The sequence below is a fragment of the Gopherus evgoodei genome, chromosome 22 (genome assembly GCF_007399415.2).
Source record: "Gopherus evgoodei ecotype Sinaloan lineage chromosome 22, rGopEvg1_v1.p, whole genome shotgun sequence".
Classification (NCBI taxonomy): domain Eukaryota; kingdom Metazoa; phylum Chordata; order Testudines; family Testudinidae; genus Gopherus; species Gopherus evgoodei.
The window spans coordinates 4,766,519-4,782,101 of NC_044343.1; the positions used below are offsets into that span (position 1 = coordinate 4,766,519).

Below are 15,583 nucleotides of genomic sequence, written 5' to 3' on the forward strand. Positions count from 1 at the left end.
ATGGAGCCCAGCTCAGCACATACATCGTTTTCAGAATTGCATCTCTATGCACTGGGGCTCGGGCTGGGCCTGGGGGAGGGAGACCCAGCCGGACAGGGAGACAGAGGTACAATCCCCTCACACCGAAGGCAGGAGAAGAAGTGGGGGGGAGGGGTTTCCTGCCATTGAGAAACACCTTCCCAAACCCAGAAGCCTTGACATCTAAGCTCTCCCTGTGCTCGGGCCCCCAGCCTTCCCTGCACAGGGAACAGAATTCAGGAGTCCCCACTCCTCCACCCGGAGATGGACCACCGAGCAGCGGCCACCCCAGCCTATGCAGGCAGGACAGCTGGGTCTGCTGTCAGCAGCTGCCTGCAGCAGGACGACCAAGAGATCCACCTCACAAGATTGGTTTATTTTCTTAAAAAAATAAAATACTAAAAGAAAAAAAGACACCACAGAGCGCAGTCCAGTCCCCCTCCCAAGCCCTCGGGCAGCATGCAGTTCTCGGATGGTCTCACTACCTGGTTCTTTTCCTCATTGGGTTTATTTTAAACACATCACGATGTGTAGGAATCTCTAAATATACCGCAAATATAAACAAAAAAAGAGGAAAAAATATATATATATATGTATATCTAGAACAGTAGTCTAAAACATAAAGTGCACAGCCATGGCTTTACACAATTCTACTCAGCGAGGGTGGGCAGGGGGGGGTCGCCCACACGCCCAGTGGGGAGGAGACCTCCACCCTGGCCCTCCCCCACGCACCTCACCCTCCAGATCCCAAATTAAAAAACAGAGGTGGTGTCTTGATTGGCAAGAGTCGATGCAGAGGAGTGGCCAGCATGGGTGTAGCTGGGGAGAGAGATGGGGGGAGGTCGAGGGCTTCTGCCAGCTTTGGGGGCCTGGCGCCGCTGAGAGAGGGATTGGGAGAGGGAGGGGCAGGCGGTTTTGTTTTCCTCCAGGGTTTCTCTTTTTGGATTGAAAGCATAGTCCGCTCCCGGGAGAGACGGAGCTGGGGCGAGGATGACGGGGCGTAGGCTGGCCCAGGCTCCAAGACAGGCTCTGGGGAAGAGAGGAGAGGAGACAATGTTAGAGGTGGATGGAACATGGGCAGGAGGATGGTGGCACATGTCTGATTTTCCCTGAGAGCAGCTTTGGCCTGGTTTCAAGCCCGGGGGGGAACTGCACCACTGGTGCCTGGGGGCTCCAGCTGACTACAGGTAGGAGAATGATGGGGGTTACACACACAAGGGTAAAGTGCCAGGCTAAGTCAATGGCCACCGCAAGGCCTGGGCAGCAGGTGGGATCTCAGCCTAATGCTCTCCCATCACCCCGGTGAGAGAGGGAGGAAGGGTCTTGGGTGGGACTTAGCAGCAGCAGCCTCCCATCCTACACCAGCCCCTGCAGCCCCTGCTTTGTCCAGCATGTCTTGGCATGGGCAAAGCCCAGCTGTTAACACAGGCACCACTAAGCCGTCAAGGGAACATGGACACAGCAAAGAAAAACCGGTGGCGCTGGGTCTCTGGCTCACACCATGTAGATGTCTGGGCTAAAAGCCAGTGAGAGTCCCAGATCTGAGAGTCCCACTGCCTACACTGCTGGTTTTAACCCCGCAGCCCCAGATAGATTTGATGTGCAGTGCAGAGGTACCCCTAGAGACTCCCTCCAGAGGCCGGCCCTCACTAAGATGGCTCCTGCAGTGCTGAGAGTGAGACCCACGCAGAGCCTGAGGGACAGGGATCAGGAGACCACAGAGCCCCTCCAGGCCAGGCAGGAGCCCCTGCCCCCAGACCTATAAAATATCCTGCCCCTCCATCACACCTTTCAGCCATCAGTTTCTCCCAGCACTTCGAGGTGGTCAGTCTCACTAACCCCTCTGGGAACGCTAAGGCACAGCAAGGGGGAGTGACATGACCAGGGTCACCCAGCAGGCCAGTGGCAGAGTTGGGACTAGCATCCAGGCACCCTGACTCTGTGGCGTGAGCATGGACAAGGCCTGTTATGGCTCTGTGCCTGGTCTGTAAAACAGGGCTAGCGGGACTTTCTGCCTCACAGCTAGGGGGTTAAATCAGATTGGGGGGGATATTTATGACCCAGAATTAGATTTTGTTAAAAAAGGACTCTATGAATACCCCCCCGTCCTGAGAAATGTCCCTGTTAAACCACCAGCAGCAGACACCTTTCCACTTGCCCCCGGCAGCGCCAGCCTGCAGGAGAACTAGAGCAAGGCAGGGAAGGAGCCTGACCACGTGATTAAGGAGCCCTCGGTTCGATTCTGCGACCAGCTCTCCCTGTGACCACTGGCACCACTCTGGCCTCAATGGGGATAACCAATCTTCCTTCCTCTCAGTAGCTGCCTTGTCTATGGAGATCGTAGGCAGGGAAGGAGCAGTGCCTGGCACATCAGGAGCCCCCATCTCAGAGGGGGCACTAGGCCCCTCCCCAATCACACTGATCCACCTCACTGCTCTAGTCTCCTTCTCCAGCACGAGCAGGAGGAGAACGAATTCAAAAAGCTCCCTTAAGGGCAAGGAACGGATGAAGTTGATTTGTTTTGTTTTTAAATGTTTCCAGGTGTTAACCGAAGTGAAAGGACAGCAGCAGCCATGTGCACTTGTAACCTGCCCGAGCCCCTTTGATTAACCCTGGAGAATTATGGTTTGAGATCTGACTGCAAGGAGCGAACCAGGCTGAAGGGTCAATCTCCAGCAAGTGGGTGGAGGGAGGGAAACGGCTTCAGCACTACGGAGAGGAAAACCAGCTGAGGTTTCTCCTCACGGTGCTAGTTCCCCCATCAGGTGACTCACTCCCAGCCATGAATTAGTCGCCTCATGGGCCTGGTACGTCGGCCTGCCAGCTGCAGGGGGAGGAACGGGCTTTTATTCCTGGCTTTCTTCACCCGCCAAAGCTGGTAAGGAGCCAGATACTAGCACCCCGGCCCCATGGAGCGTGTGTGACAAAAGCGAGCAGGGACCAGGGATGAGTCAGTGCTGCCTGCGCTTGTGAATTGGAGCGGCAGCAGAGCTGCCGGAGGGGGTGGAGGGCAGGCAGGGCTCTGCAGCTCTGTGAGTGCCACAGCCAGGAAGCAAGAGCCACGTACATGAGCCAGCTGAGATGGGCAGTGGGATGGCATGGCCGCCGGCCCGTGCACCCACCGCCTGGGATTAGAGATACAAACCCCGATGCTAAAGCTGCTTTCTCAGGGGAGCACCAGCTCACCTTGCTCAAGCAAGTCCTGCTCCACTCCGCCCTCAACCCCTTCAAACTGCCTCAAATCCCATTCAGAAGAGGCAACAGTATGGGAACTTGTGGATTAGAGTGTGAGCATGTGTTAATGGGAGCTGGCCCTGGAGTGGGGATAGGGGTTTAGCATGGCGGGACCTTAACCTGAACCCGGGAGGAGGCCTGGGGCAAATTCTGTGCTCATGCCAGCAGCTCTGGCCTGGCGTCTCAGCCTTAGGGCAAGGCTTCTTCTGACACACCAACTCTGCCGAAGCGTCCTTGTGGAACAGAGGCAAGGCCATGGGGGTGAGGGCTGAGGGTCAGGGCAATGCCCACTCTCTCCCCACAGCCACAGTGCAGCAGCTGCAGCCCCTCTCGGCTCAGCCAGACGCTGTGGGGGGTGCGTGCATTTGGCACCGTTTCCAAAGGGCAGCTCAGTGCTCAAGGCCCACGGAAAGGACAACGAGTGTCTTTGGCATTCTGCCCCGGTCCCCTTCTGCAGCAGGCGGTGGGGCTGCAGAACGCAGGGGATCCAGCACCCACCTTGTCTGAGCCGAGGAGCAGCCAGGGGATGGAGCCCTGCGCCAGGATGACTCAGCTGGGCCCCCTTGCTACACCAGCCACAAGGAGGGGGACTGACTTAACCTCTTCCCGGAAGGGGAACGTCCTGGAGGCGACAGGCACACTCAGCCTGTTCTCCTAGCATCCTGCGGGCACTGCCCATATGCCAGGGCTACACAGAGTGTGGGGACAGTGGAGGTGAATACAATGGGCCTTCCACTGCCCCCCAGGGTCTCCTGTGTACCTTGGGCAACGCTGCTCTGCAGTTGCCTTGAGGCCCATTCACCCTGAGCCTGCTAACCGCAGGCAGCTGAACTGGCCACTTCCTCAGGAAGCAAGGTGGATGGCAGCTGGGGATGTGTGCATGGATGGGATTCAGGTCTTGGGAGACCGACAGTGTGTTTTGCTTGAGTCTGACCCACTGCTCCTAGCCCAGGAGCCAGCAAGAGGCAGCAGGACAGGGAGGCAGGTGCAAATGGAGGCAGGTTCTCAGCCTGGTTCCATCACTGTGGGACCCAGGTGCTGACAGTGAGAGCAGAGTGGTACCATCCCTGCGCTCCCAGCACCCCAAGGGCAATGGATGGAAGCCAAAGGGAGGGGCAGCAACAGCTGTGACCAGCCCTGCGATGGGCAGAGCCCCCAGAGCCCTGGGCTGCCGGGACACAGCTGCAGTGACGGGGCTGGGGTGTCCCTGCCTGGGTGCAGCTTCCCTCAGAGCTTGGCCATGGCAGATGGAGACACCCGCCTGGAGAGGCCCCCCCACATCATTGGAGGAGGAAGCAAAGCAGCCAGTTCCCTCCTCCCACCAGGAGCTGTGCTGCTCGTAACCCCCAGCAGGGTTGGCCGTACTCAGATGGCTCCTCTCTTCCCTCCGAGGACGAGGGGGAGGCTGCAGGGGGGTTTGCTGGTCACCCCCCATTGCCTACGGGCGGCGCAGGCCGCGTACCTGCGAAGACCGTGCACGCGTCGGGCTCACTGCTGCTTGCAGGTGGACAGCTTGCGGATCTTGCTGCTGGCAGAGCAGGCTTTGCGCGAGGGGTTGGACGAGGCGCTCGCCCGCCGCTCTGCTTTCGATTTGGTGCTCAGCTGTCCCGACTCTGTCCCGTTCATGCACACTGGCTTGGGCAGCCCTTTGCCACGGTTCTGCCCGTTTGGCGCGGCCTCCTCATCAGGCACCTGTCCTGGAAGGGAAGCAGGAACCAAGGTCAGACAGGTGGGAGAAGGGTCAGAGGCGGGGAGGTGGCATGCTTAGCTGAACACCAGCTCTGCTCTAGTTCAGGATGGGTGTTGCTTTCTAAGTGCGCTAAGATCCACACGCTTCCTGGGATTATCTCAACATTTGCTGTTCCTCACAGGGGCATTGGGTAGGGTTAGTGGCCTGAGCCTGGGGTCATTAGAGCAAGAGATTCCCAACACACAGATGTTTGCATAACTCACATTGTGTTTTGTTTTGTTTTTTTTGCATACACCTGGAGCTCAACCGGTGCTTCTAACCCTCATAAGAATGGCCATACTGGGTCAGCCCAAAGGTCCATCTAGCCCAGCAGCCTGTCTGCCGACAGTGACCAATGCCAGATGCCCCAGAGGGAATGGACAGGTAATCATCAAGTGATCCATGTGGGATACCTTTGAGCCTGGTCCTGGTCCCCACTGCCCCCTTGGGGGAGGAACACAACAAACTTTCCCCTGAATAACTTTTGTAACTCCCGGTCAGCACAAGCTAAACCAAGGTGCCTAAGAGAGAAATGTGCATGCACAGCAAGGCTCAGGCTGTTACCAGCTGGAGGGGTTCCCTGCAGTCTGGTCTCATTGAACCTGGATGGCTCAGGGTGATCTCCTGTGGCCGCTGAACCTGGGTTACCCCCGTGCCCTGCCCTCACCAGCTTTCACATGTTCCTCCCATCCTGCAGCAGCTCCCTTTGGAAGCTCTGTGCTGAGAGCAGCATTTCGGAGCTAAGAACGCTCCCTTCACTGTGTGTCTCCTGGTGGGTCTGAGAGGAGCCGAACCCCACATCCTGGAAGCGAATGAGGCACAACCAGGCAGCCTTACCTTGCCGCAGGGGCCGGGTGGGTTGATGCACTAACAGTTCCCGCAGCGGGTTCCTTCATCTAAACTGAGCACCACTAACATGATATCTGGGACTCGGGGAGGGAAGCTGCTGACTCCCCTTCTGGAAAAGGGTCTGAGCAACCCAGATCAGGAGAGGCTCGCAGAGGGAAAACCAGTTTAAGCCAAGCAGCAGAAGAGACAGCATGAACTTGAAGCAGGAGCTACTTCAGTAAAGATGCAATTCTCCCCCACACAGCGGCCTCTGTGCCACTTATGATCCGGGGGGGGGGAGCGGGAGGGCTTGCACTGGCCCCTCTGCATGGCCGTGAACTGCCCCCCAGCTGCCTTAGAGAACCCCAACCGTGGATCACCCCCGCCAGGGCCGAGCGACCCAGCAGCAGCTCAGAGGAGTGACTCAGCACTGCAGAAAAACCGTTTCACAGCCTGGCCACATTTCAGCTCAGGAACATGTGTTTGGCAGGGAACTGGGGGAGTGACATTAAACGAGAACAGCAAACACCCACCCAGCTCAGCAGGGCCCAGGACACTGAGGTGCGTACAATGCCCGTCGGCTTAGCCTGCCATGCTGCTCACGCTACCCCCGTCGGATGCAGGGCTCAGGAGAGGAGTTGTCAGATTGCTTGTCTCTCCCTCCTCCCTGCCTCGCCACCAGCCCCATCCAAGGTAATTTCCATCTCACAGGAACGTCATGCTCCATGGCCCTTCAGTTATGACTCAGAGGCCTGAATGGAAGCGAAGGCTGTGAGGCGATTATGTGCAATTTTCTTTAAAAGGATGCGCAGATCCTCTCCCTGCCAAGGCCATGTCACGTCAGCACTATGCTTGCGCCAACCATCAGCCCATCTCTGCAGAGCCCCCCAGTAGGGAGGGGAGTGACACATGGGGGGGGAGTTGTAGTTTCCTTTTGGGGGGGGGGGGGGAGAAGGAATCTCGAAGGGTTCGTCTGGAATGGCTTCGACTCTCCAACAGGGGGCGCTGCACTACAAACCCCGGTCACTGCACGCACACCCCTCCCAGAAGGGGTGGCCCTGTCCTCACCTGGCTATAGCTCCCTCCGAGGCTGCATATCCCCTCACTGGGGCAGGCTGGACAGCTCAGGGATTTTACTACGCCGGCATAGGGCACCCACCAAAGTGTCCAAGCCCCAGAGAGAAGGGTTGCCCAAAGGTAGCACAGTGCATCCTGCCTGCGCCAACCCCAAATTTCCCACAGGGCAACATATTGCCTTATAAGCCTGCTGAGCAGCTTCCTCTACCCCAAAATGTTTGCAAATCCCTCCACCCCTTGGCTTCACTCTGATCTCCCCTGCCTGCCCCCCATTACTGCACAGGCTTTAACATGCATCCCAGTGCATTTCAAATTCTCATGGCAGGTGGAAAAAAGTCATTTAGAAAAGCTGGACATGCACAAGTCCATGGGGCTGGATCTCACGCATCCGAGGGTGCTGAGGGAGTTGGCTGATGTGACTGTAGAGCCATTGGCCATTATCTTTGAAAACTTGTGGCGATTGGAAAAAGGCAAATAATGCCCCTTAGAAAAGGAAAGAAGGAGAATCTGGGGAAATACAGACTGATCAGCCTCACCTAAGTCCCTGGAAAAATCATGGAGCAGATCCTCAAGGAATCCATTCTGAAGCACTTGGAGGAAAGGGATCAGGAACAGTCAACATGGATTCACAAAGGGCACGTCATGCCTAACCAACCTGATTGCCTCCTGTGATGAGATAACTGGCTCTGTGGATATGGGGAAAGTGGTGGACTTGATATATCTTGACTTTAGCAAAGCTTTTGATACAGTCACCCACACTTGCCAGCAAGTTAAAGTAGTATGAATTGGATGAATGGACTATAAAGGTGGATAGAAAGCTGGCTAGATTGTCAGGCTCAACTGGTAGTGATTAACGGCTCGATGTCTAGTTGGCAGCCGGTATCAAGCAGAGTGCCTCAGGGGTTGGTCCTGGGGCTGGTTTTGTTCAACATCCTCATTTAAGATCTGGATGATGGGATGGATTGCACCCTCAGCAAGTTTGCAGATGACACTAAGATGGGGGGGTGGAAGTGATATGCTGGAAGGTAGGGATTGGAGGATTGGGCTAAAAGAAATCTGATGAGGTTCGACAAGGAGAAGTGCAGAGTCCTGCACTTAGGAGGGAAGAATCCCCTGCTCCGCTACAGGCTGGGGACTGACTAAGTGGCAGTTCTGTAGGAAAGGACCTGGGGATTGCAGTGGATGAGAAGCTGGATACGAGTCAGCAGTGTGCCCTTGTTGCCAAGAAGGCTAACGGCATTTTAAGCTGCATTAGTAGGAGCACTGATGGCAGATCAAGGGAAGTGATTTCCCCCTTCTGTTCGGCACTGGAGAGGCCACAACTGGAGTACTGCATCCAGTTTTGGGCCCCCCACTACAAAAAGGATGTGGACAAATTGGAGAGAGAGTCCAGTGGAGGGCAACGAAAATGATTGGGGGACTAGGGCACATGACTTGTGAGGAGAGGCTGAGGGAACTAGGATTATTTAGCCTGCAGAAGAGAGGGGATTTGATAGCAGCCTTCAACTACCTGAAGGGAGGGGAGGGTCGAAAGAGGATGGATCTAGACTGTTCTCAGTGGTACCAGATGACAGAACAAGAAGCAATGGTCTCAAGTTGCAGGGGGGGAGGTCTAGGTTGGATATTAGGAAACACTATTTCACTAGGAGGGTGGACAAGCACTGGAATGGATTCCCTAGAGAGGTGGTGGAATCTCCATCCTTAGAGGGTTTTAAGGCCGGGCTTGACTGGGATGATTTATTTGGGGTTGGTCCTCCTTTGAGCAGGGGGTTGGACCAAATAACCTCCTGAGGTCTCTTCCTGCCCTAGTCTTCTATGATCTCAGATCATCCACTGGTAGCAATACGCCACGAAGCAGGGGAGGGGACGCTTTGCTCCGACACACACACACACACACACACACACAGTGAATTATTTTCTTTCCCTTGAACGTGCATGCAGATTAGTCTAGCTAAACGGCCACTGGCCTGCACACTGCACTGCATCGCTCTCACTGCCGCGCAGGGAACGCATCCAGCCTGCCTTCCCCCAACCCCAGCATTTGCCTTTCACATGGCACAGCATGGGACGGGGAGTGCCCATACAGCAAGGGACAGCAGAACCCACGCAGAGGCTCTGACACAGGAGAGGGAATGTGATAGCATACAAAGGCATGCCATGATCCAAGAGCTGGAAGCACATGATAGCCAAATTCAGGCTAGAAATTAGGTGCGTGTTATCAATGAGGGATATTACCCACTGGAACATCTGACCTGGGAATGTGGCAGATTCACCATCCCTTGAAGCCTTAAATCAAGATTGGACATTTCTTTTTAAGAGAGATGCTTTGAGCTCAACCCCAGGATATGGGCCTGAGGCAGGAATGACCGAGTGAAGGTCCCCGGGGTTCCTTTTGCCGGAGATCAGACTCGAACAGCCTCATGGCCTTACAAATCTACAGCTGTCAGAAGCAGGTTTAGCTCCTTGCTACGAGAGCCACAATAGCAGTTGCCAGAGAGAGTGATGTGGAAACCATAGCCCATGGCTCTGGAAGGGATGTACAGCACACTAACATGCCCTCCAGGGGTGTGTGCATTCTGATTCTGGGCTGGCTGTGGGATCCCGGTTTCAGGCCCAGGTTGACATTTTCAGGGGTAATTCACTACTTTTGGGTGCCCACCTTGACAGCCACTGGGCCCAGCGCTGGGACTCCAGCTCTCAGCTCAGCCCCCTGGGACAATCAAACCCCTAGAGATTCAGGGTGAGCACCCAATCTGAGAGGCCAATTTTGGATCACATTGATTCAAGCACCTTGCACAGGAGCACACAGGGCAGACCGTGAAACCCAGCTGTCCCAGGTCATGGTTTGTGCCAAAAGCAGCATGTGATTCTGGGAGGCCCAGCCTAACACACAACACAAAGTGCTGGGCACCACCCTCTGGCAAATGAGGCCCTTTTAGAAATGTGTCACGGTGGGACCCCCACTCCTCCCCCCCCCAAAAAAAAATCAATAGGCTTGGCCCAACCTGAGAGACAGCGTATAACAGCCGCACCTCCCCACAGAGAATGCAGGATTTTAACTCACTTCCCACCAAACCCTAGTTATGTGGCTGCAGCACCTCAAATAACCCTGCTAAAAGCAGAGCTGAGCATTTAAAGCTCCCCCTCTTCCCTGTTCATCTGAACTCGAGCCAAATCAATTAACACTTCCAAATGGAAAAAAAATCTGACTCATTCATCTGTCTTTTGTGCAACGGCTCCCTGCCCCCCAAAGGAGGATTCCAGAAAGCGTCTCTGGATTTATTTGGGGGGAATGGGGGCACGAACATCCCACAAAGCTAATTTTATCTCCTTCCTCAATAATTGAGCGTCAGCAGCTCTCAATGAAACTAAACATTTAACACTTGATGGAGTTTGAAACGTTCCGACCACACAGAAGCCTGTGACCCACTGTGCTGCGGCTGTTAGAACAAGCATTATTCTGCCTTCCCATTATCAGCAAAGCGGCGGTACAAAAAGAGAGACGACAGCCACTGAGAGCGTGTGTGTTTGTCCTTGCCACCTTGTGGGCTTGCCAATCAATCATTCGGTCCAGCTCACAGACACAAGAGCGGTTTCAAATGAAAATGCCTCTTTCGCAAAGTACTTTTGAACCGGCTGCGCGCACGCACACAAAGGATAGAAATACACTTTTGCAAACACTTGACGCTTATTTTTAGACTCTAGTCTTGGCTTCGTTTTCCAGCCCCTTCCGGGATGTCAGGGAGTGAAAAACAAACAAACATACATATATACAACGGCCATTTGTCTCTGCACGAACCGCGGATTGCAGTTCAGACTGAAGAGGGTTAACAATGGGGGATGGAAGACGCAGGGTGCATCCCTTTTAACCTGAAGTTTTGAGACAAAGCCAGCAAGCAGGATCCCTAACCTCACTTAATCTTGCCCTTGGAGCTGAAGTGATGGTTTGTGATGTGCCAGACACCATAACATGCTCTCTCCAGCAATCTCCTCCGAGGAGACGTTTAACAGATATTGAGCGAGGGACACCATGTTTAAGGCTCTCTGCAGAGCAGCATAAATCTTTAAAGAACCCTTCAAAAATACAGCACATTTTAAAGCCCCTTCTTCCTCTGATCAATATAAGGTTTAATGAGGCTCCCTCCCTCCTCCCCCAACAAAGCTCCCACCCCCGCCTATGAGTCACTTGTTCGCTCGCTCTGCTACCCGATGGGGCCACAGCTCAATTGATCAGTCTCATTTGCAAGTTTTCTATTTTAATGGAATTTCACTCTGTTAAAAAGTGAAGGCTGGCAAAGCAGAGCAGAGTTCAGGAGGCTGGGAAGGGAAGATAATCTGTTCTCTTTGCAAGCTGTCCCTTGATTTCGGGCACACACACACACCCACCCCTCCGCAGAGTTCAGCTTGTCCTCTCACTCCTGCTCCCCAAACATCCGGTGAGTGAAACCTTTCCTAGGAATGGAACTGCAATCTGCATGTTACAAGTTCACAGATGCCACTGCCGGAAGGGACCAATGTGATCATTTAATCTGACCTCCTGTGTCTGACAAAGGCCACAGAACTTCCCCAAATAACTCCCAGGCCAGATCATTTAGAACAAAACCACCCAATCTTGATTTAAAAATTCTCAGTGATGGAGACCGTGGTGAACTGTTCCAATGGCTAATTACTCACAGTTAAAAACTTACATCAAATAGCCAACTCTTTAAAGCAGCTTCCCTGTACATGCAGTTTCACCGTATCCCAGTTCACTGGTACCATTATAATTGCCTTAAGACCCTTCAAATAGGGATGGCTATTAGGGAGCCCTGTGGACTGACTATCCCTCGGACGGACTGATCAGAAGCCATGGGATAAAGTGGGTAGCAGGTCTCTTTAGTCATGTACCCAAACTTGGAGAAAACTAGCTTCTGGCAGACACACGGAGATGGTCCGTATGTACTTTGCCTTCCAATCTTTGTAGGTCACACACACAGGATGAGCCAAGCCATAGCTCAGCTGTTTAATATGGTACAGCCCCTTCTCAAGTCAATCAGGAAGGAACTGTGCCCTTGATTTCAGCAGAGGCATCTCTACAATAGCGGAGCAGTCAGGGATGGGGCGTTTCAGGCAGTCGCTCACACAGCGCTTTCCTGCGCCGGATATCCGATCAGCACTGTGCAACTGTTCTTTAGGTAACTGGGGTTCTAGGAACATCAACACTCAAGTCTTAATACAACAAAAGATGTGTTACCATACCCAGGGAATTGCAGTGAGTGCTGCTCTGTGCAGCTGCTATTAACCAGAGTGCTCTACCCCTTTGAAGATGTACAAAGCGTGCAAGAGAACTCCAAGCATCTTTCAGTAATTTGCGGGTCAGCTTGCTGAATGACAGCTCTTATTTGGGTTTAAATGCTGTTTGCATCAGAAGCACATAATAGCAGAGATGGCTGCTCCAGCTACAATCTTCCCTTGTTACAAAGCACCTGCCTGCCGAGGGCATAACATCTGCTGAGATAAGCGGATGAATGCTGCTGTCAGGACAGCTCTGAGGGAGACTCCGCCCTGCCTAGTGCAGGGTGCTGCATATGCAAGGTAAAAAGAGTGCTGAGCACAGGGACCACAGACCTGAGTCCGTGCCGCGCAGCCACTACATCTACACTTCTACCAGAGATGGAAAGCACATCTCCAGCTTGATGTCTGCATCCTAGATCTGACTGACCTTGCATGTTAAAACCAGAAGTGCAGACACAGTGGTGCGAGCGGATGCTGGGGCTACCTGTGCAAATACCTAGGGGCCTGGGAGGGCTTGTCCTCTGGGTGGCTAGCCCGTCATGCTCATGCCACAGGCTACACTCCTATTTTTAGTGCACTAGCTCGAGCAAAGCTAGGACACGTATGTCTGCTCAGGCTGGAAGTTACACCTCCAGCGCCAGTGCAGTTGTACCCGACGCAACTCCTGTCTAACAGCAGGTAGGAAGCCTAGGAGAGCAGGCAGAACTAAGGGGCAAAATTATTAGGGTGGCAGCACTTAAGACTGCATCTCCTCAGACATATTCTAGGCACGGGGGTTAAGGCTTATCACTGTTCAGTGCAGAGCCTATGCCTGGTGCTTGGCTTTACTTGCCCTGAACAGAGATGACCTTATACACACAGCTGGGTGCCACAGAAGGAATCACAGGACCATGACCTCTTTTGCCTCTGCACATAAAAGGAACTCCGCACTCCAGCCTGGTGTTGCAATGGCTCAGGGAGATTCTGCAGACTTGTGTGTGACTGGAAGCAGAGTATGGGCCATCCCTGTGAACATTTTAACGTGTGATCGCTCTCTACAGCCGCATGCGTACGCAGAGCTGTACCTTTTACAGCTCTGAACTGTAACGGAACGTAACAGCACAGAGTAAACGAGAAATTCTTCAGTACCTCAGCTGGGGTGACAACAGGGAGGGGAACTCGGAAATACTTCAGGGTTGGGCAGTAAGAATTAGTCAGCCAGGGGGCCCTGGCGGCGTGCGGGCTGTACAGAAACCAATCAAAGCAGCATAGGATGGAGTTGCCAGTCAGCGAGGGGCTTGCTCTCCCACTGTGGCCACAGATACCTGGATTAAACAAACCTTTCAGTACTCGACTCCCGATAAACTTTGTTTTTAAAAAAAGCTTCTGTATTAAAAATAAGACTCAAAATAGATAACCGCAGCATTTCACTGTAGCGACCTATCAACAGAACTAAGAGGGAGCAAGGCTGATTAGGGTATGCATCAGTCACAGCAAGCACCACTGGGACCTTCAATGTGGGTTCTCTCTCAGGTCACCTGCACTCTGGGACCTTATGGCTAATCTATGTTTAACAAAAGGAGCAGACTCCCTCCTGGAACAGGTATGTGGCTTTTTTTAAGCAATGGTGCCCTATTTGTGGTGGGAAAGATCCTGTTGGGGTGCAGAGAAGTTAGGAGATTCCAAGCCAACACTATAGTTCAAGCAGAAAACACAACTATCTGTTCTCTCCGGTAGCTGTAGCAAACTAGGCTAAACTTGGAATTCCTCTTCAATGTTCCCGTCCGCTGGCAGCTCTGCTTCTTCTCCAACTGGCTCGGCAAGATCCCTCATCTGCTCTGCTCTGTCCTCTCTAAGCCCTGCCTCAGCTTCCTCCTCTGAACCTGGGGAATGCACAGGAAAGCAACAGAATGTGGTTAGAAAGAGATGCTTATTCTCTACACTGGACCCTGGGCAGCGATGACACAAGGAGCTTGGCACTGTGGGCTCTTTGCTCAGCTGTCAGAGGTGCTAAGTACCACAGATCCATCAGGGGAAAGAAACGCTAATTTAGGGAATAAATTCACATGATTCTACTTCTCTGTTGAGGAGGAAGAGAGCTGGGTGGGAAGAGAGGAAAGTGAGGGCTCCAATTCCCACCATTCACTGCTCTAGTCCTCCAAGGGCTGCCACAGGAGCATGTGGCCCCATCAGATACAGGCAGGAGTTAGGGGGGAGAAAATATTGGCCAAGAATTTCAAACCTGGCTGCCTTGAGTCAGGCTCCTGTTGGAGCTGCTGGGTGTGCCTCAAAAAACAGGTCCCTCATGTAGGTATCTAAATATGGCTATAGGGACCCAGCTTTAGGCTTCCAGGTTTGAAAGCACTGACCGCAGCCCTCATAAGGACCCTCAGATAGACAGAGCAGATGCCAGCAGAATCCCTGTTCCAGGTCCCAGACAGTACAGGAAATATTCTGGCAAATTCTCTTCTCTCCTCCCCACCGCACCTGCTGTTAGAAAGGCTCTAGAGAGGAGGCAGTTTCAGGAACCTGCCGAGTTTTTACACAGAACTAAAGGAACCTCCATAAAGATACCCGAGGAAGCCCTGGCTTAGCGAATGGTCATCTTCCTAGACCCTAAACGTTGGCCGATGGTACGGTGGAGCATGAGGACAAAGGGAGAGAATGCAGCCTTCAGACTAATCAGAACGTCCCAAGGTGTTAAGAGATCTGCGGTTTGTCACAGGGAAACCAGCACTTGGAAAATTTCATTCTGAAGAAACTCCCTTAGTCTTGGAAAACCAGGCTCCAGCCTGCCCAAGTACACGTCCACTTGACTGGATGTTTGCATGGACACTCCTCTGGGGGGATTTTACAAGGAGATAAGACACTGCTGGCTTAGCTCACTTTGATCACTTGCCAAGACTGCAGCAAACAAAGGAAAGTCCTGGGTAGGTAGCTGCCTGAGAGGTCAACCTAAGGTTGGGTTATTACCCTAAGCCTTTAAATGCATAGGCCACTCAAAGCTAAAAGCTACCCGGATTGCCTTCATGGCACTCTGAGCTCCCAGGGATGAGTTCCCCGATCACATGAATTCAGGAAGGACCCACAGTCTGATCAGGGAGCCGAGGTACAGTTTGTCCTACGGTCTAGCTTCTGCATTGAGGACACAGATCTCACCTTTATTCATACCCTACTCACAGGCGATGTGGGAGGGGGTGCATGTAGGGTCACGTGCCCCCGGTTCGCTGCTTGGCTTGTACTGAGCATGCTCAGTAACACTGCTGAAGCCAGCTGCCCTCACTCTGTCCCCCCACTATCGGGCAGGCACAGGTTAACTCTGACCCTACTGAAGTCCATGTGGATTTGGCTCAGTCTGGCAATCCTACACCCAGGCGCTGTAAGTCTTCCCAAGATCAGAGATGACCTATCCTCAGACACTTAGGATCACCTTGTCATAGAGGA

General features: G+C 53.3%; 1 protein-coding gene across 1 annotated transcript in view; it reads right to left on the reverse strand.

The window, feature by feature from the left end:
- Window positions 1–375: 375 nt before the first annotated feature.
- STK11 (serine/threonine kinase 11) overlaps window positions 376–15,583 on the reverse strand; it is a 75,174-nt gene continuing 59,966 nt past the window's right edge. The window contains exons 9-10 of the mRNA XM_030540871.1: window positions 4,715–4,949; window positions 376–1,047 (exon numbers count right to left, since the gene is read on the reverse strand). Coding sequence (XP_030396731.1) covers window positions 4,741–4,949 — 209 coding nt within the window. The 3' untranslated portion in view covers window positions 376–1,047; window positions 4,715–4,740. The remainder of the gene's footprint in view (window positions 1,048–4,714; window positions 4,950–15,583) is intronic.